This window comes from Cyclopterus lumpus, chromosome 8, assembly GCF_009769545.1.
Source record: "Cyclopterus lumpus isolate fCycLum1 chromosome 8, fCycLum1.pri, whole genome shotgun sequence".
NCBI lineage: Eukaryota > Metazoa > Chordata > Actinopteri > Perciformes > Cyclopteridae > Cyclopterus > Cyclopterus lumpus.
In genome coordinates this window covers 8,577,532-8,602,689 of record NC_046973.1, presented here as the reverse complement: position 1 = coordinate 8,602,689, position 25,158 = coordinate 8,577,532, and the positions used below count along the sequence as shown (strand labels likewise).

At 40.6% G+C, this 25,158-nt stretch overlaps 2 protein-coding genes across 2 annotated transcripts; one reads left to right on the top strand and one right to left on the bottom strand.

Moving 5' to 3' along the window:
- Positions 1-2,330: 2,330 nt before the first annotated feature.
- On the bottom strand, positions 2,331-10,961 carry zgc:86896 (uncharacterized protein LOC415190 homolog). Its single transcript, XM_034540489.1, has 10 exons — positions 10,825-10,961; positions 10,045-10,160; positions 9,388-9,492; positions 8,461-8,683; positions 7,220-7,327; positions 6,498-6,704; positions 6,091-6,166; positions 4,780-4,970; positions 4,350-4,440; positions 2,331-2,870 (listed from the first exon to the last, which is right to left on the bottom strand). The coding sequence occupies exons 2-10, from the start codon at positions 10,106-10,108 to the stop codon at positions 2,865-2,867; spliced, it is 1,071 nt and encodes a 356-aa protein (XP_034396380.1). The 5' UTR covers positions 10,109-10,160; positions 10,825-10,961; the 3' UTR covers positions 2,331-2,864.
- An 823-nt stretch (positions 10,962-11,784) lies between these two features.
- prkar1aa (protein kinase, cAMP-dependent, regulatory, type I, alpha (tissue specific extinguisher 1) a) lies at positions 11,785-25,118 on the top strand. Its single transcript, XM_034540487.1, has 11 exons — positions 11,785-11,878; positions 13,719-13,906; positions 14,029-14,190; positions 20,819-20,910; positions 20,993-21,054; positions 21,139-21,185; positions 21,531-21,689; positions 21,780-21,840; positions 21,934-22,055; positions 22,596-22,677; positions 22,777-25,118. Exons 2-11 carry the CDS (start codon positions 13,733-13,735, stop codon positions 22,947-22,949), a joined length of 1,134 nt encoding a protein of 377 aa, XP_034396378.1. The 5' UTR covers positions 11,785-11,878; positions 13,719-13,732; the 3' UTR covers positions 22,950-25,118.
- The last annotated feature ends 40 nt before the right edge of the window (positions 25,119-25,158 follow it).

Below are 25,158 nucleotides of genomic sequence, written 5' to 3'. Positions count from 1 at the left end.
CCATTATGAACAGTCCACCAGGATCCTGAGCCACACATTCACGGCCCAACAACGTGCTCATGAGTGTTCCCTCAGAGTTGCTTGAATTTTGGGTCAACACAAAAAGCCATTTACTGATGGAGGGCTTGTCAAAGAATGTCGTCGCTGAAACACTACTTGACGGAAAACCAAAACAAGAGCTTTGTGATAAGATAAAGCAAATACCCATGTCAGCATCATCTGCCACAAAGAGAAGTGAGATATTAACTCAGAACGTGCTAACCCAGCTAAATGAAGCCATGCAAAAGGCACCATGTGTGGGCTTAGCTGTGGATGAGTCCACTGACATCTGTGACAATGCTCAGCTGTTAGTGTACATTAGATTTTTCAACACAGACCAGAAAGCATTATGTGAAGACCTGTTAGGTGTCACTCCCCTTCAGACCAGTACAAGAGGAGAAGATATCTACCTGGCCATTAAGGAGATGTTAACGAAGAGAGGAATAGAGCCAAAACAAGTGGTTTCAATAGCCCTGCTATGATAGGGAGAGAGAAAGGAGCTGTAGCAAGACTGAAAGAGGGCAATCCAGAGCTCATAGCTTACCATTGCATCATTCATCAATCTGTCCTCTGTGCCCCCCTGTCAGATGAGCATGCTGAGGTGATGAATACAATGATGAAAATGATAAATTTTCTCAGGGCATCCTCTTCCATCCATCATCGCATGCTGAGGGAATTCCTCAGAGAAGTTGATGCCAATGCTGATGATCTTTTGCTGCACAATAATGTGAGATGGCTCAGCAAAGGGAGGGTCTTAGCGTGCTTTTGGTCCATCAGGAGGCAAGTAGCATCTTTTTTTGGCAGAGCTAAGAGATCAGAAGGCAACACCGTTTTCTCTCTTTTTAGAAATTGAGAAACAGATGGATAATGTGGCCTTTTTGGTTGATATCTGAATGAACTGAATTTGAGGCTACAGGGCAAAGATAATTCAATTTGTGAACTGATGACAGCTGTCCGCTCCTTTCAAAAGAAACTTGAGTTGTTCAAGGAAGACCTGCAGGGAGACTATGCACACTTCCCAGCAGTGCAGGAACAGGTTCAGAGAGATGTGTCTTCTTTTGTTGACTTCATTGATAAGCTGATCGTAAACTTCAGCAACCGTTTTGACAGCTTCAGCTTTGGACAGCAGCTCACCGTGTTCATTCATAACCCATTCATCATCACTGATGTCAGGGGCTTCTCAAAGGAAGTCACGCAGCACTTTAAATGGGTAAATCCTGGGCCTCTCCAGATGCAACTGGTTGATCTCCAAGCAGATGTGTCCCTGAAAGAGCAGTTTCTAAGAACTGACCCTTCCACTTTCTGGCTCCAAATGGTCCCTGAGACAGCTTTCCCTGGTCTGAGGAAAGTTGCCATATACATCTTAACCATGTTTGGCTCCACCTACAACTTCGAGGCAGCTTTCTCCACAATGAACATCATCAAAAATAAATATTGTTCGAGGCTCACAAATGAGCACCTCCACATGTGCATGAGAATGGCCCTGACTCCATTCAAGCCCAGGTTTAAAATCCTGGCAGGACAAGCTAGAGCTCAATTCTCCCACTGAGCAAAAAAGTGGGGGAATGGGATATAAGAGTGATGCTCTAAAACTGTTAAATTGTTAAGATGTGTTGAGATTTATTCTCTGTAAAATTGGTTAAGACTGTGAAACAGAAATGGGAAAATGTAAGCTTTTCCTCCCTTTGTTTTATTTTTCTGAAGTTAAGCACTTTATTTGAACATGCACAATTTTCACTTTGTATTTATTTCATTTTAAAATGCAGCACTACTTTTATTTACTTCATGAGAGAACATTATACATATCTGCAGTCACACATATGTCCAGTTCTATGTTACCTGATAATAAATATTGTTAAAAAGTGTTTTAATCGTACTGAACTCATTTAAATTTGACAGGTATTGATTACATGTAGATTTTGATACAACTACTAGGCTACTTAAATATATATCACACTAAATAGTTAGACATTATGATCTTTTGGACCTTTGCTTCAAGAAAACTTCTCTAACTGGACCTCTTTAAATTTTAGTTGAATACCCCTGACCTAAAGCTACTCCACTTCCCAGCCTGATCCTGACTAATGTCCGGCCGCGGGAAAGGATGGATGAAACAAGACTTCAGACAAACACAGCAATGGAAGGTTTCGTGACTGTTGTGCGAACATCTTTTCAGAGACCTGGCTCCATAGCAATTAACATTTAGCATTATCACATTGAAAGGATAACAGCCATCATGAAAGATAGTTTAAAAACAGTAACAGCTCTGGGGTTCTTTTTTCTTCAATTCCTCTTCAAAAAGAAGTTGGCAGGCCAAAGGGACTTTTTCTACTGTCCCTTTCCTCTGGAATAGCATCCCTCTGGACATCAGGAAGTCTGATTTTGTTGAGGGGTTCTGTTATACAAGACCAAAATGACATCATCGTATTCTCTCAGATTTTAGAAAACTCGTCCAAAGCCACTGCAGACATTATACAGTACAACAGTTTCCATATGATGACAATGTCAGTTCAGTGAAGTGCCCCCTTAGGAGCAGCAGTAGCAGGGGAGTAATGACACGAAAATAAAGTAATAAACTAAAGAAACGTATACAGTAAAATATCAATACACTGAATACATAAAATTAAAATGTTGAAGAAGTCATAACACTGTAAATATCCTCTTTATTCATTCAAAACAGTTGTTATGATATATCATTGTTTCCAGTCACTCAGATGCAAGTCAGAAGTTCCATGGCGGAAGTTATATTTCATAAAGGTGTATTTGATGTGGTGTGGTTGTCGGTTGAGCCTCTGACCCCTCAAGGACTGACGATCAGTTGCGTCTCAATGCTGCACAAAAAGGGTACAGACATGTTAGAAGTGATCGGACACAGCTGTACTGTTGTGGTGTTTTGAAGGCAGATTGCAAAAGATTACCTATGGAGCAACATGTTTGCGTTGCAGTTGATAGCTGATACTGGGCGCACACATTCAATACTGAACATTCGACCAGTGCTTCATTCAGAAAGCCACTGTAAACATTTTTACTGTCATGGATATCTTGAATTACATTATTCAGAAAACACATTTCACAACCATCACTCAAAAATCCCTTTGCCTTATAACTGTTTGTGTACGTAAAGTACAGTGAGTGAATACTACTTTTACAGCAATAATGTTACAGTGCTCCCAAATCACCAAATTTCAACCGATCTCCCTGTTGTATTTAATCAGATAAACAAGTTTGCACCTGTAATACTGTATGAAGATTGAACATCCATGATAATAACTATGATATTCTGGCATCACAAGGGGACTGGTAGTGGAGGGGCGCTACATTTCCATGCAGGATCAGCGCCCACACCACAAAATGGCCACCGTGGGCGGCACTACATCTCCCAGACTGCCTCACCACTCACCCAGCTGCCGGTGCTTAAGGCACCTAATTGAGGCAGGGCTGGGAGACTGGATAAAAGGCAGATGGGAGAGCACAAATGGGAGAAAGGAGCTGGATGAGTGGGCTAAGAGTGGATGCCTCTGTGGAGCAGGAAAGTAAAAGAGTTACTACAAAGAGGATCTTATAACTGGAACTTTAAGATGTAGTATTTTTGTTTTGTTTTTGTTAAAGGAACCCTTTTCTCCTCTGGGTCGCTTTGAGTTTGTGGATGGACCTTTTTGGTTGTCTTGATTTAATGGAGCTATCTGAGGTGCCGGTGCTTGAACAATAAAACCACCACTTTACTTTATAACGTCTGAGTGTGCCTCTTTTTCCAGCTCTCGTGCACTGCACCACCCTAGCCTGCCCTGGGGACAACCCGTGACATTACAATATGAATTGCGTGAATAAATTGAAGGTACACCATTTGTCAGTGATTGTAAAAATGTGTCCATTGAGTGTGATGCTTTATTCTTAACATTGGAAACGATAGATACCGATATTACCAGTGCTAATCTGAACACAGTTTCAATCAGTCAAGACACTTTGACACATTTTACATTGATTTACATAAAAGGAATCAATTCGGTTTATTTTATATAACCCAATATCACAAATTACGAATTTGCCTCAGAGGGCTTTACAATCTGTACACATACTGTCCCAGGACCTCACATACTGTCCCAGGACCTCACATCGACCTCAATCAAATACATATATATGGGATTATTTACAGAATATCCACCTTCAATTACAGTAAAAAACCTCCTATCAGAATTCATTATTGTTGAAGATGATTGCATTAAAATACAACTGAGTTAAAATAATCCTTCCAGTCAAGTTACTAAATCAGGTTTCACTTTTGTATTGAAGACAGAGTTTGACACATGTACCTTAAAATCCCAGATCACCATGGCTCCGTCCAGACCCACACTGCTGTACTTCTGCACTTTGGCTTTCTCTCCAGACACAACACACAGTTGACTGCAAGACACAACACAACACATGCACACACAGTTGACTGCAAGACACAACACATGCACACACAGTTTACAAAAACTGATCTCAGGAAGTTTTATACAGTTTTAATTAAAAACAACAAAAACAGTGATTGTATGTGTGTGTGTGTGTGTATATATATATATTGTAAGGGCAGAAGATCTGGAATTTTGCTTTGTAAACTTGATGCTTCAAGAGTTATAGCCAAACCACAGAGAATGGTGGAGCTGTTGGCTCCAGATCAACACGTTTCTGTGGTAGGAACAGAATTAGTCTAGTTCTTCTGTGGTAAAGGTAATGATGCTACTTTAAATGGAAGCTTACGTGATGCTGTTATGGTGAAGGGTGCCCGGCTCGTTGCTGTCTTCATCAGTGGCCCTCTTGTCCAGGTTCTGGAAGTGTTGCATTGCAGTAATGCCGCCCTTGGAGGTCTGCTTGGGGATGTCCAGCTTCTTCACAAACTCCAGAGAACCTGGACCCTTACAGGTGAACTGGTAGGGGCAACAGTCATGACCCTGACAGAAAAGAGATTATATTAAAAATATGAAAACAATCATATCAACATTTTAATTAATTATCACAGAAAAGGCTTACTAAAACTATATATATTTTTCTTCATCTCTATGGATTTAAAATATCAGAACTAAAGGGGGAAATGTAAGCTAGTAAACCAAGCACAGTGAGGCTCTGATATCAACCCACACAAGGGATGTAGACATTATGCGCTATATCTTTACATAGACAACAATTGTATGATTACAAATGTCTGATGGTCATCTAGAAAACCTTTAAAGCTGTATTTAAAGATTGTTTTTGCCCAAATGATGGCATCAGAAATAAGCTGAAAATACAACATTACGGTAAATGGACCTGTAGAGCTTCTCTAGTCTTCCGACCTCTCAAAAAGCTTTAACACTACATGACATCATTCACCCATTCATACACTGATGGGAGGAGCTAAGGTTCCACCTGCCCATCAGGAGTAACTAACATTCACACACCATAGGAACAGCTACGGGAGCAATTTGGGGTTGAGTGTCTTGCACAAGGACACATCGACATGGACTAGTGGAGCCGGGGATCAAACCACCGATCCTCTGATTGGAGGACGACTCTGCTCTCCACTGAGCCACAGTCGCCCTCATTAACACATTATCATGTTATAAATTATAAAGTGAATATAATGCTTTAGCAACAGTTGCTTATTTACTCATCTAACAGACACAGAGCAGAATTATTAGTTTATCTGTTTCTTTAGCTGCTAAATGCTCCACTATGTTTAGCAGCTTGTCTCTAACTGAGTCCCTCTGCTATTTGCTGCTGAGCAGTACAGTGAGTTTACCAGAGCACTTCACTGGAAACAGCTGTCTGCTAATGGAAACAATGTTTGTGGTTAAAAAACTAAACAATGCCAAAGGTTCTATAGAGTAGAAGGGAACTGTAGAGTTGGTGATATTTCTCACCAGGGGTCATCATTATGAGGGACTAAGTTATTACTGGACAAAGTAATTGCATCCATTGCTAATAGAACAAATATTGATTAATGCAGCTTTAAATGAGGTGCCGCAAGTAGAGTTGTCGATCATTCTTGGAGTTGATGGACAAACACACACACACAGCACAGGTAATAGTTACCGCAGCAACAAGCTCAGTGGGGCTGACAAAGAGCACACTCAGAAATGGCAGACGGTTGGTGGTCAGCTGGGTGACCCTAGATGGACAGAGGTCAGAGAGGTGATAGTGAGATAATATTAAAAGAACCCCGTGACATTGAATTAAATACAGAATTATATATGGAACAACAGTTTTAGCCAGTGAAAAACAAAGACAGACAAAACCGACGCCCGGGTGGAGAACTCAATGTTGTTCAAGAGCCATGAAGTGCTGCTGGCCTGGGGAATTTGCTAAAGTAAATCTGATCTTATGTTGGAAATGGTATCTAGGTATAGATACTGATCCTCTTAATAAAACCACAGATACTTCCTCTCCATTTGAGCTGAATATAAATACTGATCATACTGATGTGTGGCAGCTGAACTCACTCTTTCCCCTGGGCGGCATCAACCAAAGTGATGCTGCTATTGTGGGCCACCCAGGCCAGTTGGTCTCCACTGGGGGAGAAGGAGACACTGTGCACCCAGCCTCCACAGTCCTTATGCTCCAGCAGCACCTCCCCAAAAGGCATTTTGGACCCCCAAGCAGTAGGTCCAGGCTTGTCCTCGATGTCCTTGATGTAGGCTGAGAAAACCCTGAGGAGCACAGCATAGAGTTTTGTTATAGTTTGTTAGCTTTGGGACCCGATATTGGGTTGCTTAATCTATACAGTTTGACAAATAAAAAATGGCAAAAACATCATTAAATACTGTCTAAGAGTATAATTTAAACTGCACTAATCAATATCAATCAAAACATCTCGTAATACATGTTAATGTTTTTGATGTGTAACAAGTTTGAGAAGAAGGGGGGCGGACTGTGTGATCACATTATCTGCCCAGAGAATTCACCAATGTTCTTTTGTTGCTGCTTTTTGGGGTGAGGTGTGTATGGCCCAGAACAGGAGGGTATTTAAAACTGCCCAGGATATCATAGTTAATCATCTTCTTAATCATCATGTGGTGCTCGTGAATGTCTGGGGTAGCACTGACTGAACTGAAACTGAATGTGAACTGATTTTGTCCAGAGCTCCAATGTATGGCTCTTTTGTAGAAGGAAGACTGCAGTCTGCTACCCTTCCTTTACATCACAGTGTCGGTGGTTGAGTAACCTGCAGTGAAAGTCTGCAGACCCAGCTGCCAGTAGGATGTTGTTGGGATGCCAGTCCAGACTCATAACTGTGGAGCGAATGGCCTTCTTGATGTGCTTACTCAGCCACCTGAAAGGGAAGGTGAATTGTGAAAACCAGCAATTGAATATGCTTGGCAAATATTATGACAATCTGTCAGGTAAGACGCATATCAGGAACTAACTAAAGCCACTATATTTAACAAGTACTTATACAAGTACTTTATAACACTATTACAGCTCTAACAATAATTTTGAAAACATGTTTTATTTTTATCAGATGTTCTTACAAATTAAATATACAACACAATGCTGTTGCTGACATTTTAATAATAAACTTTGTTTTTTCTGATACTAACAGAGCATTGTTTGCAGTAGGGATGTTAATATTTAACTGTTTAATCAGCACTATCTAATTGATGCAGTGGAGACTTCCTGGGGCCTACCTGTTTTGCACATACACTGCACCTGGCGAAAAAATGATGGACCTAACCTGTTTGTGAATCAGGTTATTGTTGCTTATTAGGCTCAACTGACAAGAGGCTGACGTCACATTGACATAGTGGTATTAAATAGTTTTACAAGTACGACTACATGAACGCCGTATCAGACCTGATACCCATTATGATATCGGTATTGGTGCATCCCAAAGACATATTGTGTGAAAATGAGGTTGTCTTTTCTGAATTTATTTAATTGTGCTTTCACTAATTGCTGCATGTTTCTGCAGGGTTCAATTCAATTTAATTCAGTTTATCTTGTATAGCCCAATATCACAAATTACAAATTTGCCTCAGAGGGCTTTACAATCTGTACACATACGACATCCCTGTCCCAGGACCTCACATCGAATCAGGAAAAACTCCCCAAAAATAACCTTTCACAGGGAAAAAAGGGAAGAAACCTTCAGGAGAGCAACAGAGGAGGATCCCTCTCCCCGGATGGACAGATGCAATAGATGTCATGTGTACAGAATGAACAGCATTACAAAGTTACATAAACACATTACCGGTACATGAATATGACAATGTATGAATGTCTGTTAAAGGGTTCTGCATGTTACCATGGTTGTTGGACTTTTTAATCTCTTTCTTTGTCAGCTGACTAACATCTCCATTATTAGGCTCCAAATTGAAGTAAATAGTCTTGGCCTTCAAAACCTATATCAGTTCAAGTCTCATGTACATAACAAGAATAGTTTTGACTTGAACCTGTATCGCTTACCAGTCATTCTCCTTCTCAAAGTAGCAGACAGAGATGAGGCGAGCCCCACTGCCCAGAGCGAACTTGTTCTCCAGTGGTGACCACTTCACACAGGTGGCTGCACGGTTGATGCGCACCAGGACTAGGGTGGGCTTCCACACTCCATCCTTCAGAGTCCACACGTAGGCGTTGCGGTCAGAGGCACATGTTACGATGCGGTTGGACTCTGGGGCCCAGTCAATGCCTGTGGACATAATTACGAAGCTCCATTCAAGTGTCAAAAGAACAATGAACGATGCAATGCTTCCTACTAAGAAATATATTCCACCTTTGCTTTCAAGTCATATATTTTACTCGAGAAGTCAAAAACGATTCCATATATTCAAACTAAAACTGTGGATATTATTATTATTACCACCATATGGAGAAATAATTAAATTTGAACTCAAATGTATCATTACTTAGTGCTTTGAGGTGGGACAATCTTTTATTGGAATTACCTAAACCCCAAGGGAAAGTTCTACCATGGTGTCTTACACCATTAACTAAAGTACCACAAACGTCCCGGTTGTTGATTCAATATCAATTAATGCTCTAGTCTACATACAGTAGATAGACAGATTAATGTGTGTGGGCCCATGGATAATCATTTGCTAATGGACCCCTACGCCATGTGATGACAAATGAGTAACTTCTATTCACTGATGAAGTCTGAGATGTGACTGAAAAGGCCTGGAAAGAGCTAGCAGGTGTTTGAGTCTATATTAAACAGTTACTCCCTAATTTTCAGTTCATTAAATTACAAAAAGACAGTTGACTCACAGTGAACTTGGCCCTGAGGCACTTCACTTGGGGGCATCTCACATTTTCTCATTCAAATGGATGTTGTCAAATAAGTCACATCCCATCTATCCTTCAGTCATAGTAAGCTGATATAAGTTACAGAACCTGTGACTCGTCCACTGTGCTCAGTCAGCTCGTGGATCTTGACCCACTCTTTGCCTTTCTTCTCATAGATGTTCACCACATTGTTGTTAGGACTCACTGCAATCTCTGCAAAGAAATATGTGTGTACAAAGGTTAGGCATTTTAACCACTTTATGATTGTAATACAATAACACAAAAGTAGTGAATATGACATGGGCTTCATCTAAGGAGTATGAATGTGCAGTTGTCATGGCTATCAATCTGTTATAGTTTGTGTGATGACAAGGTACAGGGTTTTTCTTTTGATTATACAGAAACATGCCATGGCAATCTTGCCTTTAGTTATTATGTGACCAAAGTTAGTAGTAAGAAGACTATATAAAGAGATTGCAGGATGCAGTGTTTAACAATAACTGTAATAACAAGTGCAAAAACAGCAGTAGACATCCTGCCACTAAAATGCGTCAAATGCATGCATTAAAGCTCTTTGCGTCCATTTCCTGCTTTGATAATCAGATTCCCTGCGGTTCTCCAGGCAACATTAATGCAATTAGAGAAGGGAAGAAATGTATCTACATTCTGAGTTGGAAGTGTGGTCCCACCCTGTATTGAACCTATCATTTATGAAGAATATTGAATACTGCATATGTATGTCACTCTGTTTGTTGTTTCACCTACGGGTCCTGTCTTTGTTCCAGGTGTGGCAGGAGAGTGGCTCCAGGCCAAAACTGTACAGCGACATGTCTGAACAGAGGCGTGGGAGGCTGCTGGAATGTAGATCTGCAGATGTGTTGCTACAGGTCCCAGGATGAGATCAGGGTGAGGGACATTTTGTAGAGCAGCAGGATTTTAACAGTGAAAGCACTGGTTTCTTGTATTTAGGTTGAGAATTGATGTGAGTAGTGGGTTATAAAATTGGTGGTATTCGACTTGCATACTCCTATCATGACATCCTTAGTCACCATGACACCGGGTTGATGTTACTACTTGGAATTTAAGAAAGTGTGTACAACTGAATTATGTGCAGACTTTCAGTCTGCTTGTATGTATTTACTGTCTGCAACATTTCTCCCTCTGACTGTTAGCTACGTGAGTAATGATTGTTAGATAACAGTATGCTACACCTTTATCAGGTGTGGTTAGGGTAAGGCACACTGTACAAACACAATCTAACTGGTATGTCTGTGTTTTTCTCTTCCCTCTAACAATAACCGGAAATCCAGAGATTGCAGTTTATTACAGTTAATTCCTCACGGTTTGAAAGGTTATGAGTATAAGATTGTAAAATACATTCTACTTTTGCCTTATCAAACAGACGGAATTGATGGAATAAAAGTTGTCTTACAGTCAAAGCTGTGTCGACCAGAAGAAAAGCATAAACCACCTTTACAAGTGATCAAAAACATAGCAAGCTGATTAGATAGGACAAAAACAAGGACAGCTGAGGTCATTACTTACATTTGCTGTTTAAATGTTAGGTTAGGTTGAATGTGTGGTGGTGGTTAAAGGTGCAGGGCTGTATTCGTGGACTCTGGGCAGTCGACACGAATGAAGCAATGCAGTCTGCCTGGGTGAAGGAAGTGACTGTGGTATTACTGAAGGGAAGGAAAGAAAAGTGGGTGTGTCTGCAAATAGCTGTTGAGCAAGCGTCTAGTCTTGAGCAGGTTTAGTGTAATAAACCACCACGACCTTAGTTGATACAGAGATAGGTAGGCTGAAATATACACAGCAAAACATACAAAAACAACCCCTGTTATATATATATATATATATATATATATATATATATATAATAAGGAGTTGTTTTTGTAAATATTTAAATAATTATATTATATATGTATTTATATGAATATTTACAAAAAAAAACTTTGAGATATATATATATATTATAATATATGTATTTATACATTATATATATATATATATATATATATTATAATATATGTATTTATACATTATAATATATATATTATATATTATAATATATGTATTTATACATTATAATATATGTATTTATACATATATTATAATATTATTTTCCTCTATAAAACGGTCACAAAATAGTGACAAATGCACAATAGCAGAGATGATATCCTCAAATAGCCTCCTTTGGTACAACAACAGTCCAAACCCAAAGAGCTGAAACTCCTCACATTTGAGAAGCTGGAAACAGCTGATGCCTTTATTATTATTATTATTATTATTGAAACCTTGAAGCAATCAACAACATAGCAGACCATATATTTTCTGTCGGTTGTCTAATCAATTCCCTGACTGATTGTTTAAGCTTACACAGAAAGTTGTTGTCAGTTTCAGCATACTAACCAGATTCGAGAACCTCTCGTAGTTCTATGGAATGTGTACCAGTCTACAATTTGTTGTTAAATAATTACATTTCTGTGAAAACAAAGAGTTTCTATACTATTTTTATTGTGAAAAAACTCCAGGCGGAAGTGGTAGTTTTCTGCTGTCAAGAAGAAAAAGAATCAGGACACACGTCATTTTATATTTGGTGAGATATTTAGTTTGCGGTGTGGATAATGAATTGTCACACTTTTATAGGTGCATTTGTTCAAAGCTTGTTCCTTTGTTTTGTTTGTTAGGGTTTGTCTTTGCCTTTGTTTTGAGATAACGTTAGGACAGTGGGTGCCAATGGTTAGCTCGCTAAGCTAATTTAAGTGGTCACTTTTTTCGAGGATAATCATAAGAAAGCATTAAGTGTATTAACAGCAACTTTATTGGTATCACATTGACTGGCGTTTTCATGTGTAGCCCTTGTTAGCGTTACGAACAAATGAAGCGTTAGCCAGATGAAAGTAACGTTAGCTAACTTAACCAGTGTTGGTTAGCTAGCTAGCTTAACCTTCCCTACAGCTAGTTAGCTAACTAGCGTTCACGTTCTCTTTTATATAACGTTAAATATATATGACAGTATTGTGTAAGTTGCAGCTTAAGTACCGTAACCTATGTACATGTAATTTACTCTCAAAGAAGTTCCTTTCCACAGCGTTCACATCTCTGATTCTAGCTCCTTTTGGCATGGTGACATTACGCTGTTAGCAGTTCGTGGTCAACATTGGTTGTTGAAACATGTCTCAATACGCCCTTTGTGCCATGCCCCCCTGTTCCATTAAAGTACAGTGCATAGAAGATTTAAACACAGGGATCATTTGAGCGGTTGCCAGCTTTGCTTGGTAGCCTGTTAGGCTGTGTTGTGACTAAGGGTACCGATATGGTTTCACCGAAGCTAACACTGACTTATTGAACAATAGCAGACTGATGAACAATATTTGGAGCTGAAATACATTTGCAGTAGAAATGAATAGACATCAATAGTGTTGACATGATACCACAACTTACTGTGCTCATGAAGCCCAGTGTTACTGTCAATTATCTGGTTTATCAGTGAAGTGTATGAGCTACACTGCAGGCTGAGGTCTCTACTAACATAGTGACTCATATAAACATGTCTGAAGCCAGTTGAATGTGCTTTGGCATGTCTGCGTCATACATCTTGTGTATGAGATGTTTGTATCCCACTGCATTCCCAATGAAATGCAGTGAGGATACAGACATCTCTCTATCAGTTTAAACTGTTATAATCTGGTCATGGGTCACATCTGTTGCCTACGTCCAAGAGCTTTATCACATTGTCTCCTTGCAGTTCTCTTGTCATTGAACTGGAACGTACATTCAGTTACAATTTTTCTTTTGTGAGTTTTTTTGCTACCATGGAAGAACACCTTTTGTGTTTGTCCGTCGCAGTAGCCTTTCGTTAGTGTTGCTAGTAGTGATGTTCTTCACAAGTAATTTCCCTGATGTTTAAACTATTCTAAATATGTAGTGTAAATAACACCGTATTTCAAATGCCACTGAAAGCAGTATATCCTGTGTCTGCTCCGGTTGCCAAGTTAGGATTGGCCCCACAAACCTGGTGTGTGGTCTAATAATATTTGACTCAGTCCAACTCAAAAGGTTTTTGTTTTTTTTAAAGATTACAAAATCGTCTGCTTCACTCAATATTTATTGGTGCTTAGCCTTTCAAAAAGATTAATTTCACTGCTTTGTACATTTACATAACCATGATACCTAAATCTATTTAATTCCTTTTCTTTAAGAGTGATAACTTCATAAATTATGCCGATAGACATGTTAAGCATAATAGAAACTTGAAATGACACGGTATAGCCATAATGAAGTCGTTATTTGTAATTATTTGCAAGTTAATTGTTAACAAAAATGTCCTGATGGTGACAGCCCAAGCAGTTGCTCTGACCTCTTTATACTTGGAATTCAGTTTGCAACTTTAAATCCTAGGTAACATTTAACTGTTCCATCCCATCTTCCTCCAGGTCACAAGACAAAGATGGCATCAAACAGGACAAGCAGCGAGGAGGAGCGGAGCCTCCAAGAGTGTGAGCAGTATGTCCAGAAACACAACATCCAGCAACTGCTCAAGGACTGCATCATCCAGCTGTGCACAGCCCGGCCTGACCGGCCCATGTCTTTTCTCAAGGACTACTTGGAAAGACTGGAAAAGGTGGATACTGACACATGTGACAGCATGTGTCTTTGATATCTGTGCTATGAGCAAACCTTTTAATTGAAAGTCTATTTTCTTGAGTATCACTGGTGTGATTTTGTGAACCTGTTGCCCTGCAGGAGGAGGCCCAGCAGATGGCTTTGAAGTCTAGCTCGAGGTCAGACTCCTGTGAGGACGAAGTCTCTCCACCCATGAACCCTGTGGTGAGGGGTCGGACCCGGAGAGGAGCCATCAGTGCTGAGGTGTACACTGAGGAAGACGCTGCCTCCTATGTCAGAAAGGTCGGTTTTGTCTTTGTTTTCATTCAAACACCTTCATACTGTCCTTAAAGATGCACAAATCAATAGTTTTATTCTATCAACGACCATGGATCAGGTTATAAAATGAACATTCTGAAAATAACAGCAGAGAATATAATATATATCATTGGGATTTTATGTAATGGACCAACACAAAATAGTCCATCATTTGGAAGTGTGTGTGTGGGGGGTGGTGGGGGGTTGGATATGACATGGATTTAAAAATTATTTACAAATAAAAATCTGAAAAGTGTTGAGTGCCACCCTGAGTCAATACTTGGTAGAATACCTTTTTGCTGTAATTACAGCTGCAAGTCTTTTGGGGTACGTCTCTACCAGCTTTGCACACCTAGAGATGGAAATATTTGTCCATTCTTCTTGGCAAAAAAGCCGAAGCTCAGCCAGATTGGATGGAGACCGTCTGTGAACAGCACTTTTCAAGTCTTGGCTCAATCCATCTTTCACTCAATTCTAATAATAATAATAATAATAATGCATTCTTTTGTATTTGTGTAAGGCACTCTTCATTCAAGAATCTCAGAGTGCCACAGAGCCAGTACATAGTTAAAACCAACTCTAAAAAAACATAAAAGGAATAGTTGACAAGTCATGAAACTCAACTCAGTCATAAACGCCTTCCTGAATAAAAAGGTCTTAAAAGAGTCCAGTGTCTGTGTTGCCCTTAGGTGGTCAGGGAGACTGTTCCATAAGCGGGGCGCTGCTGAGCAAAAGGCCTCGTCGCCCATGGTGCGGAGCTTGGTGTTGGGGACCCGAAGGAGCGAGCTGTTGGTAGATCTGAGGGTGCGGGTGGCGAACTAGTTAATTCTGACTAGTTACCTGTACCTGCTGAAGAGAAGCATCCCCACAGCATGATGCTACCACCCCGTTTCACTGTTGTATGGTGTGTTCATGGGGATGGCAGTGTTGTGTTTCCGTCACACATAGCATTTTGTATTGAGGCCAAAAAGTTCAATTTGAGGTTCATATGGCCAGAGCACCTTCTTCCATATGTTTGCTGCGTTTCCCACATGGCTTGTGGCACATTTCTTATGGTTCACTTTCAACAACAGCTTTCTTCTTTCTTGCCACTCTTTCATAAAGGCCAGATTTGTGGAGTACACAACTAATAGTTGTCCTGTGGACACATTCTCCCATCTCAGCTGTGGATCTGTGCAGCTCCTCCAGAGTTACCATGGGCCTCTTGGTTGCTCCTCTAATTAATGTTCTTCTTGTCCAGCTTGCCAGTTTGGGTTGGCGGCCTTGTCTTGGTAGGTTTGCAGTTGTGCCATATTCTTTCCATTTTCTGATGATGGATTTTATGGTGCTCCGTGAGATGTTCAAAGCCTTCAACAGGTGTACAGTGTTTCCCTTACTAATATATTAGGGAGGCGTCCTGCCCTTGACCCTCCTTGAAGGTCGAGTTAATTTAGTTTAATTTTCTATATAGCACCAGATCGTAACAGAAGTTATTTAAGGTTTCCTTTCCTATAGAACAGGTCTTTGTTCTTTTATTAAACAAACTAAATGGCCTTATATTATTTAGCTTATCTACACAACGGCATGTCCTTTCTGTCTCTACCTGGCGCATTTACAATTCTCCTCTGCTCTCCGTATCGCACACAGTGGAGTTCCGCCCAGATGCGCACGTACGCGCACACACACAGGTGAGCAAACTCCCACCAGTGGACACAGAGCGTCGAAAATAATGTTGCGTGAAAAACAGACAGCTACAGTATATCTGCGTTCAGGGTGGTGAAGATGGACACTCACTCTCCTGCAAATAACACCCTGAGTAGCTCTAATGCTCCGGGTTCAAGTACAGTAACGGTTAAGGTATTTGCAGGTCAAGACAAACTTCCGCAACAGGCTGCAAGGAGACCATCATGCAGCCTGTTGCTGATCTCGATTAAATGGGCTCTCAATAGGCGTTTCTGACTTCGCATATTGAGAGCCTCTAGAAATGCTTTTCCAAAATTCAATTCAGTTTATTTTGTATAGCCCAATATCACAAATTTGCCTCAGAGGGCTTTACAATCTGTACACATACGACCGGCTCACCAGGCATCAGACACCGCCAGGTCCAATGGACCCTATAACACAAAAGCCCTGAAAAATACACTGCCTTGACAAAACCTGCATACTTTGTGGTTGTCATTAAAGAAATTACAAAAAAACTGTAAACCTAGGGGGGAACACTGGTGTATTTATACAATCTGTACCCATACGACATCCCTGTCCCAGGACCTCACATCGGATCAGGGGAAACTCCCCAAAAAACAGAAAAAACCCTTTCACAGGGACAAAGGAAAGAAAGGCCTGGGGAAGACCAGCCCACCCTTGCAACATAAGAAAGCTACAATAGCTTGTAAAATAGCAATACAAGGCACTGATTTGAATTAATTTACTGTTTATCACACCAGAATTTGGACAATAATTAGCTAGCTAGCACACTCCGAAATTGTGAAATAAAATAAAAGAAGTCCTTTGAAAAACTTTAAAAAATCAAAGACTATTTATTCAATTCAATTCATTTCAATTCAATTCAGTTTATTTTGTATAGCCCAATATCACAAATTACAAATTTGCCTAAAAATGATGGACCTAACCTGTTTGTGAATCAGGTTATTGTTGCTTATTAGGCTCAACTGACAAGAGGCTGACGTCACATTGACATAGTGGTATTAAATAGTTTTACAAGTACGACTACATGAACGCCGTATCAGACCTGATACCCATTATGATATCGGTATTGGTGCATCCCAAAGACATATTGTGTGAAAATGAGGTTGTCTTTTCTGAATTTATTTAATTGTGCTTTCACTAATTGCTGCATGTTTCTGCAGGGTTCAATTCAATTCAGTTTATCTTGTATAGCCCAATATCACAAATTACAAATTTGCCTCAGAGGGCTTTACAATCTGTACACATACGACATCCCTGTCCCAGGTCCTCACATCGGATCAGGAAAAACTCCCCAAAAATAACCTTTGACAGGGAAAAAAGGGAAGAAACCTTCAGGAGAGCAACAGAGGAGGATCCCTCTCCCCGGATGGACAGAAGCAATAGATATCATGTGTACAGAATGAACAGCATTTACAAAGTTACATAAACACATTACATGAATATGACAATGTATGAATGGAACTCCAATCCATGAAACAGAAGGAGGTAGAGAGGAGGGGGGGCGGGGCGCATCAGCAGGGCCAACGCGGGAGTCCGGCTCACCAGGCATCAGACACCTCCAGGTCCAATGGACCCTATGAGATGTGAAGTCACAACGACTCCGGGGAGGAAGCAGAGTTAATAAGGTGCAATGGAGAGATGTAAATTCATCCATAAGGAGAGAGAGAAGAGGAGATAGGTGCTCAGTGTATCCTAAAACATCCCCCAGCAGCCTATAAGCCTATAGCAGCATATCAAGGGGCTCGACCAGGGCAAACCTGATTCAGCCCTAACTATAAGCACTATCAAACAGGAAAGTCTTAAGTCTATTCTTGAATGAGGTGACTGTGTCTGCCTCCCAGACTGAAAGTGGAAGCTGGTTCCATAAAAGAGGAGCTTGAAGGCTCTTGCTCCCATCCTTCTTTTTAGGATGGAAGCACAAATAGCCCCGCATTTAGTGAGCGCAGCGCTCTAGTGGGGCAATATGGTACTACAAGCTCCTTAAGATATGATGGTGCATCACCAATCAAGGCTTTGTAGGTGAGGAGAAGAGTTTTAAATGTGATTCTTGATTTTACAGGGAGCCAGTGCAGAGCAGCTAATACAGGAGTAATGTGATCTCTTTTCTTAGTTTTTGTGAGTACACTGTCTAAGAGACAGGTAGACGGTTTAGAAATAGAAACCGTTGAGGACAATTGGTCTAGGTTAATGGGAGAAAAGCTATCCAAATATACACCAGGGCATACAGCCGTTTCCAGGGCCACTCCTCTTGATGACAGATCGGCAGTAGTTGAGGGCAAGAGATCATCAATCTTGCCTCTAATAGTTAAAATCTTTTCATTGAAGAAGTTCATGAAGTCATTACTACTGAGGTCTATAGGAATACACGGCTCCACAGAGCTGTGACTCTCTGTCAGCCTGGCTACAGTGCTAAAGAGAACCCTGGGGTTGTTCTTATTTTTCTCTATTACTGATGAGTAATAGGCTGCTCTGGCATTACGGAGAGCCTTTTTATATGTTTTAAGGCTGTCTCGCCAAACTAAGCGTGATTCTTCCAGATTGGTGGAACGCCATATACTTTCGAGCTTTCGTGAAGTTTGCTTTAGTTCGCGGGTCTGAGGGTTATACCAGGGAGCAAACCTCCTTTGCCTCACTGTCTTTTTCTTCAGTGGGGCTATCAAGTCTAGTGTCATTCTCAGTGAGCCTGTAGCACTATCGACAATATGATCAATCTGGGACGGACTAAAGTTAGCACAGGAATCCTCCGTCACATTGAGACGTGGTATTGAATCAAATGCAGAAGGAATCGCTTCTTTAAATGTAGCTACAGCACTGTCAGTTAGACATCTGGTGTAGAAACTTTTGACTAACGGTGTATACTCCGGGAGTATAAACTCAAAAGTTATGAGGTAATGGTCTGACAGAAGAGGGTTCTGTGGGAAGACCTCCAAATGCTCAATGTCAATGCCATATGTAAGAACAAGGTTGAGGGTGTGGCCAATGCAGTGAGTGGGTTTCTGTACTCTCTGACAGAAGCCAATCGAGTCCAACAATGAGATAAATGCAGTACTAAGGCAATCATTATCAATATCCACATGAATATTAAAATCTCCTACAATAATAACCTTATCAGTTTTAAGGACTAAACTTGATAAACACTCTGAAAATTCAGATATAAATTCTGAATATGGACCTGGTGGCCGGTACAGTATAACAAATAGGATTGGCTGTAATGTTTTACAGGTTGGATGTGAAAGATTAAGAACAAGGCTTTCAAATGAGTTGTAGTTTAGTTTAGGTTTAGGATTCATTAATAGGCTTGAGTCAAAGATGGCTGCTACTCCACCTCCTCGGCCGGTGCCCCGAGGAATGTGAGTATTAATATGACTTGGAGGAGTTGATTCATTTAGGCTGACATATTCTTCATTGCTCAGCCAGGTTTCAGTAAGACACAATAAATCAATGTGATTGTCTGATATTAAATCATTTACTAATACAGCTTTAGATGACAGAGATCTAATGTTTAGGAGTCCACATTTAATTATCCTGTTTTGTTGCACTGTTGCAGTAGTGATGTTAACCTGTATGAGGTTATTTTGTATGACTCCTCTTCTGGTTACTTTTGATTTAATTAATTTAAGTGGCCGTGGGACAGACACAGTCTCTATAGAATTAAGGTTAAGGGTGGGTAACTGCTCGAATGGAAGTGCAGAGAAGGGTGGAAGACTACAACTCTGCTTCTGCTTCCTGATCTGAACTCTGGGTCATGGATTAAGTCCGCTAATCAACTTCGCCATGTTTGCAGAAATGAGACGCGCTCCATCCCAAGTGGGATGAATGCCGTCTCGACTCATCAGATCAGGCTTTCCCCAGAAAGTCTGCCAGTTATCTATGTAGCCTACATTGTTTGCTGGGCACCACCTGGACAACCAGCGGTTGAATGACGACATGCGGCTATACATGTCATCATTGATCAGATTGGGGAGAGGGCCAGAGAAAACTACGGTGTCCAACATTGTCTTGGCATAAGTACACACCGATTCCACATTAATTTTAGTGACCTCCGACCGCCGCAGTCGGGAGTCATTACCGCCGGCGTGTATTATAATCTTACTGTAACTACGCTCATCTTTAGCCAGCAGTTTTAAACAAGATTCAATGTCGCCCGCTCTGGCCCCCGGGATGCATATCCCTGGCTTTCCTATCTTCACGTTTCTGACTATGGAGCTACCTATAACCAGAGTGGGTTTCTCAGCGGGTGCGTCGCTGAGTGGGGAAAACTGGTTCGAAACGTGAAGAGGTTAGCGAGCTCAGTGGGCTTCTGGTTAGACTTAAAACCCCTTTGAACAGTCACCCAGCCATCCGGCTGCTCGGGGGCTGCAGGGGGACAGCTAACAGAAGCTAATGCTAAAGGCTCCGCCCCGGCTATGGGGGGAGGCGGGCTAACTAGCGTAACTGTCTGAGCTTCAATGGTGCGGAGCCGTGCATCTAACCCACTTAGAACTGCCTCCAACCTAGCAAATTAACTACACTTGTTGCATGTACCGTTATCATTAAGGGAGGCAGAGGAATAGCTATACATGAGACACTCTGAGCAAGAGGGAGCGGGAGGGGGAGAAGAAAACATCGCAAGCTGCTAAGCTGGCAACCGGAAGTGATGCAATACGCTTACCGGAAGAGAGAGAGCGATGCGCTCAGGAACCTTACGAGATGTAAGGACCACCCTACATCAGTTAGAGAGATTTATTGAACTATTTTGACTCATTTATATATTTAATTTTATTGAATTGCTATTTTTATGTATTTCATAGGAATATTTATTTATTTAATATTAAATAATGACTTTCCATACTTTCCATTTGACTTGCAATATTGATTTTGATTCTAGTATATTCTTAATATTCCCTGAAATCTTACTGTGAAATCTAAACAAACCTTTTCACACAAGGTTATCCCAAAAGACTACAAGACCATGGCTGCCCTGGCCAAAGCCATGGAGAGGAACGTGCTGTTTGCCCACCTGGACGACAATGAGAGGAGGTAACGGCACCAATCCGTTTAGTAGTTCAACAATCCTTTTCAATGCATTTCCTTCTAATCAGCTTGTTTTCTGTCCCTCTAGTGACATTTTTGATGCAATGTTTTCTGTCAACTGCATTGCTGGAGAAACAGTCATCCAACAAGGTTACACACACTGAATTTTATTAGAAGATTGTTTTGTTTGACTTGTGTTCATTCAATCATGGGCCTTCTTTGCTCTTGTTCTAGGTGATGAGGGAGACAACTTCTATGTCATCGACCTGGGAGAGATGGATGTAAGAGGTTCTTTCTTATGTTGTGTAGTTTTGAACAGTGAAATATTGGGCAGTGTACAAATGTAAAAAGCTTTCCTTCATTTGTATTCTACTGAAAAGAACTAACAGCCTGATAAAGCCTATTTTTCTGTGGAGTGTGTGTGTATATATATATATATATATATATTTGTTTTCCAGATATGCTGTGTTATATAAATAGTCAACTTGTCTGATTTCATGTTTAATCTATCTTTGTGTGTAGACTAGCATATTTTTGTCATATGGCAGCTGTAATGGATGCCGGTCAAGCTTGTGTCCCTGTGTTGCCATTAGAAACCTAGTCACATCTGTTCTGACTCCTTTTAGGTATATGTGAACAACGAACTGGTGACCAGCATTGGTGAGGGAGGAAGTTTTGGGGAACTGGCTCTGATTTATGGAACCCCTCGTGCAGCTTCAGTCCGTGCCAGGTCCAATGTCAAGCTGTGGGGCATTGACAGAGACAGCTACAGGAGAATATTGATGGTAAGCTGTGCAGTACATAACAAAGCTGACCATAAAGTCATCGGAATAATGAGATGTTGAGGAAATGTCACGATGTATTAATTTTTTTAGGGAAGCACTTTGAGAAAGCGCAAGATGTATGAGGAGTTCCTCAGCAAGGTATCCATTTTAGGTGAGAACTTCTTTTTTTCATCATATTAAATGACTGGACCATCTTGTTTTACACCAAAGCTGCCCTGATGACCCAAGTGTTGCTCCTGAACAGAGTCTCTGGATAAGTGGGAGCGTCTGACGGTGGCTGATGCCTTGGAGACGGTGCAGTTTCAGGACGGCCAGGAAATTGTGGTGCAGGGAGAGCCTGGCGAGGAGTTCTTCATTATCCTGGAGGTACACCCCACCTTCTGCAAGCACTAATCAACCCAAACCACTTGGTACAGGACGTTTGGTTCAGAAAAGCATTCTTTGGTGTGGTACCCCTGTTAAACCAAAGAATAGCATCAATTTAGCCCAGTTAGATCTACATCTTAGCAACATGCATTGTTATGTTCTACCCAGAAAGCTGAGGCAGTGGAGTGGTGGTTGTCTGTGAGATGAACCTATTGTGGGGTTAGTTCCTGGTGTCACTGTAATGAAATCGAAGAACTCCATGTCTGATAACAATTAGTTTTAATCATGAAATGTATATTTATCTAATATCACACAGTGTTGGAGCAGACATGCGAGTCAGGTATGATCACTGGTATACCAGGCTTCAGTATCATTGTTATAAAAACAAACAAAGGTAGCTAGAGAACAAGGTAACTATTGTGAAAAGTGACGTTGACAATGCGGGCTGTGTGCAAAGATAGGGTTTAAAGTCAATGTTTATTAAATAAATGTTGATTTTTTTTCTGGGATATGTAGTTTATGTTTTTGTTGTGCTAACAGGGGACAGCAGCTGTCCTACAGAGGCGGTCAGAGGACGAGGAGTTTGTGGAGGTCGGCAGACTTGGACCCTCAGATTACTTTGGTAAATCAGACAAACACAAGGCCCTGAAGGACAACTGCCATTTACAGCACAGGAACTGGATTAAAAGATTATATATATTTATTCCCCATGTCCCTTCAGGTGAGATCGCCCTGCTGATGAACCGGCCCCGTGCTGCAACTGTTGTTGCATGCGGCCCCCTCAAGTGTGTCAAACTGGACCGGCCCCGGTTCGAGCGAGTTCTGGGTCCCTGCTCTGACATCCTGAAGAGAAACATTGAGCAGTACAACAGCTTTGTCTCCCTCTCCGTCTGAGCATGGCTCTCTGGCCCTCATTTCCTCCATTCTCTTACTTCTACACTCTCTTGTTGTTACCACAGCCAGATGACAGCACAAGAAGACTTCAATACACCTGTTATTCCTCCTACTTATTTTGTATGTTCTCAAGAGACGCAATGCGTTTTCTGTGAAGGGAAGGGTTTTGAGCTTTGTTGCCTGAAGCTGCAACCCTAAAACCAAATAGACACACTTTGAAAGTGTAGCTAAGATTCAAATAATTGTGTATGCATACTGACTGTGCCTTCACACTGAGAGTATATTATTAAAATAAGAATATTTATACAAAATACCCAGATACAATGAAATGATCTAAACAAAATGTAAAGCATTTTATAGCCATATTGATGTCGATCCAGCTGATGTCAAATTAAGACAGGATATGAATGTGTGCATTCAAGGACGGCTTAGGAGTTTCTTCCACATTTCAATGGAGGGAACCAATCTACACATTGTCACATTATCCATTTTGCAGTATTGGGTAAATATGTTGACCGTGTGGATGCACAGTTAGTAGCTTAGTTTGCTCTGGAGATCTTCAGTGTTCACAAAGATGGCATACAGATGGTTTCATGCTGACTGAGGAGCTTTGTTTTTGATGAGGCATGCCATAATTTGTCTTGATGTTTTAACCAAGCTAGCGGCCTGGTTCTAGGGCAGTGTTTGGATCTTTGGTCCAGCTTGAAGTAGCTCAGCCACTATAATTTGATCCATTTATGTCTCAGTGACTTTTTTAATAACTTGGGTGATCCACTGACTTTTCTTCTCAAAATTCAAATCTGTCCAGTTGTGGTCTGTGACCCGCAAAACAAACGACATTCCCATCATCCTCAGTGCTGAAAAGTGAATATTAGCTTGCTAACATGCTAATAGGGTGTTTTAACCCAGGAGGAGAAATGAGATTAAACTTTTTTTAAAGCACAATTAAGTTAAACATGACCATTTGTCAATTTATCCTTACACTGATTCTTTTAAATAGTGGTTTCAACATCTCCATTTCATCTCTTCTGTGTATTAGTTCAGGTTCTTACATCTTAATTTTACATAAAAAATTGTTTTTTAGATTGCTTTTTCAGTATGATTTCCTTTTAGTATTTTTTTACTTTTAAGTAGTAAATAACATTTTCACTTTTTGCTAAAGAGCAAAAGGTAAACAGAGAACATATTACTATATTTCTGGGTGAAATTCTCCAAAAATGTTTGTTAAATACTTTCAGAACACACTTCAGAATGTCCAGTTATCCCTTTAACTGACATCATGGGCTCCTGTGTTCTATTTACAGCTCTGCTACGTGTGTGTGTGTGTGTGTGTGTGTGTGTGTGTGTGTGAGAGAGGGTGTGTGAGGCCTGACAACTCATCTTTTCTGCTATTTCTCTTCGGTCAACTTTCATCAAATGACACATTGGAAACAATAGAAAATCTCCAAACCAATAAGCTCATTTGCATAACTAAGTCAGTTCCTGTATATCTTTAGTTTAATTTAAACATAGATACTTAATGACTTTGTGTGTAAAAGGGGCACACATAACTTGCAAATATGAAGACTAGCCCATGCTGTAGAGCGGCTCTGCACATACGCCTGGTGTTCATTGATAATAGTGGAAGCATAATGTTGCAGCAGCCGCACCGCAAAATATACCCTCATGTTACACTTCAAATGTAGCCTGTCTGTTAAATGAGTCAGTCAAGCTCACAAAACACTGGATCCTGTGTTTCCCATAAAGCAACTTTCCAAAGCATCTAGAACAGTTTCTGCTTTATACTCATTGCTGATTGTTGTTTTGCAGTTTTCTCTTCACAGTAGAAACCTCTTCAATGTCTGTTTATCAAAAATGTCTTAATTCAGTAGTGTTGCACTCATTTGTACAGTGTGGTGTCATTTTGACTTGGTACTGTATTTTCTTTTTTTATCAGCTGTCTTATGACTTTACAGTATTTCTGACTCACTAGAAGGTAAAAAGTAAATCTCACTGTGCTCCACTCAGTCAGACTATCAGAGAAACTAATAGAGGAGACAGCAGTGGGTTTCCAGAGGATCAGTCAGTATGTGTGTTCAGACTAACTGCACATATAGTGCTTACATGTTGGTGTGTTTGGGTGTCTCTGCTTATAGCAGTTCAAGCAATAAAGAGATCAGTCTTTTCAGAGTTTTTGTTTTCTTCCCTCATTTTGAGTGGTGGAAACTTA

Coding starts and splice junctions, on each gene's coding strand:
- prkar1aa (XM_034540487.1), top strand. CDS start 13,733: ATGGCATCAAACAGGACAAGCAGCGAGGAGGAGCGGAGCCTCCAAGAG. Junction 20,911..20,992: donor CTGGACGACAATGAGAGGAG/GTAACGGCACCA, acceptor CTGTCCCTCTAG/TGACATTTTTGATGCAATGT. Junction 21,690..21,779: donor GCTACAGGAGAATATTGATG/GTAAGCTGTGCA, acceptor TAATTTTTTTAG/GGAAGCACTTTGAGAAAGCG.
- zgc:86896 (XM_034540489.1), bottom strand. CDS start 10,108: ATGTCGCTGTACAGTTTTGGCCTGGAGCCACTCTCCTGCCACACCTGG. Junction 8,684..9,387: donor GCACAGTGGACGAGTCACAG/GTTCTGTAACTT, acceptor TTATGTCCACAG/GCATTGACTGGGCCCCAGAG. Junction 4,441..4,779: donor CTTCACCATAACAGCATCAC/GTAAGCTTCCAT, acceptor TGTGTCTTGCAG/TCAACTGTGTGTTGTGTCTG.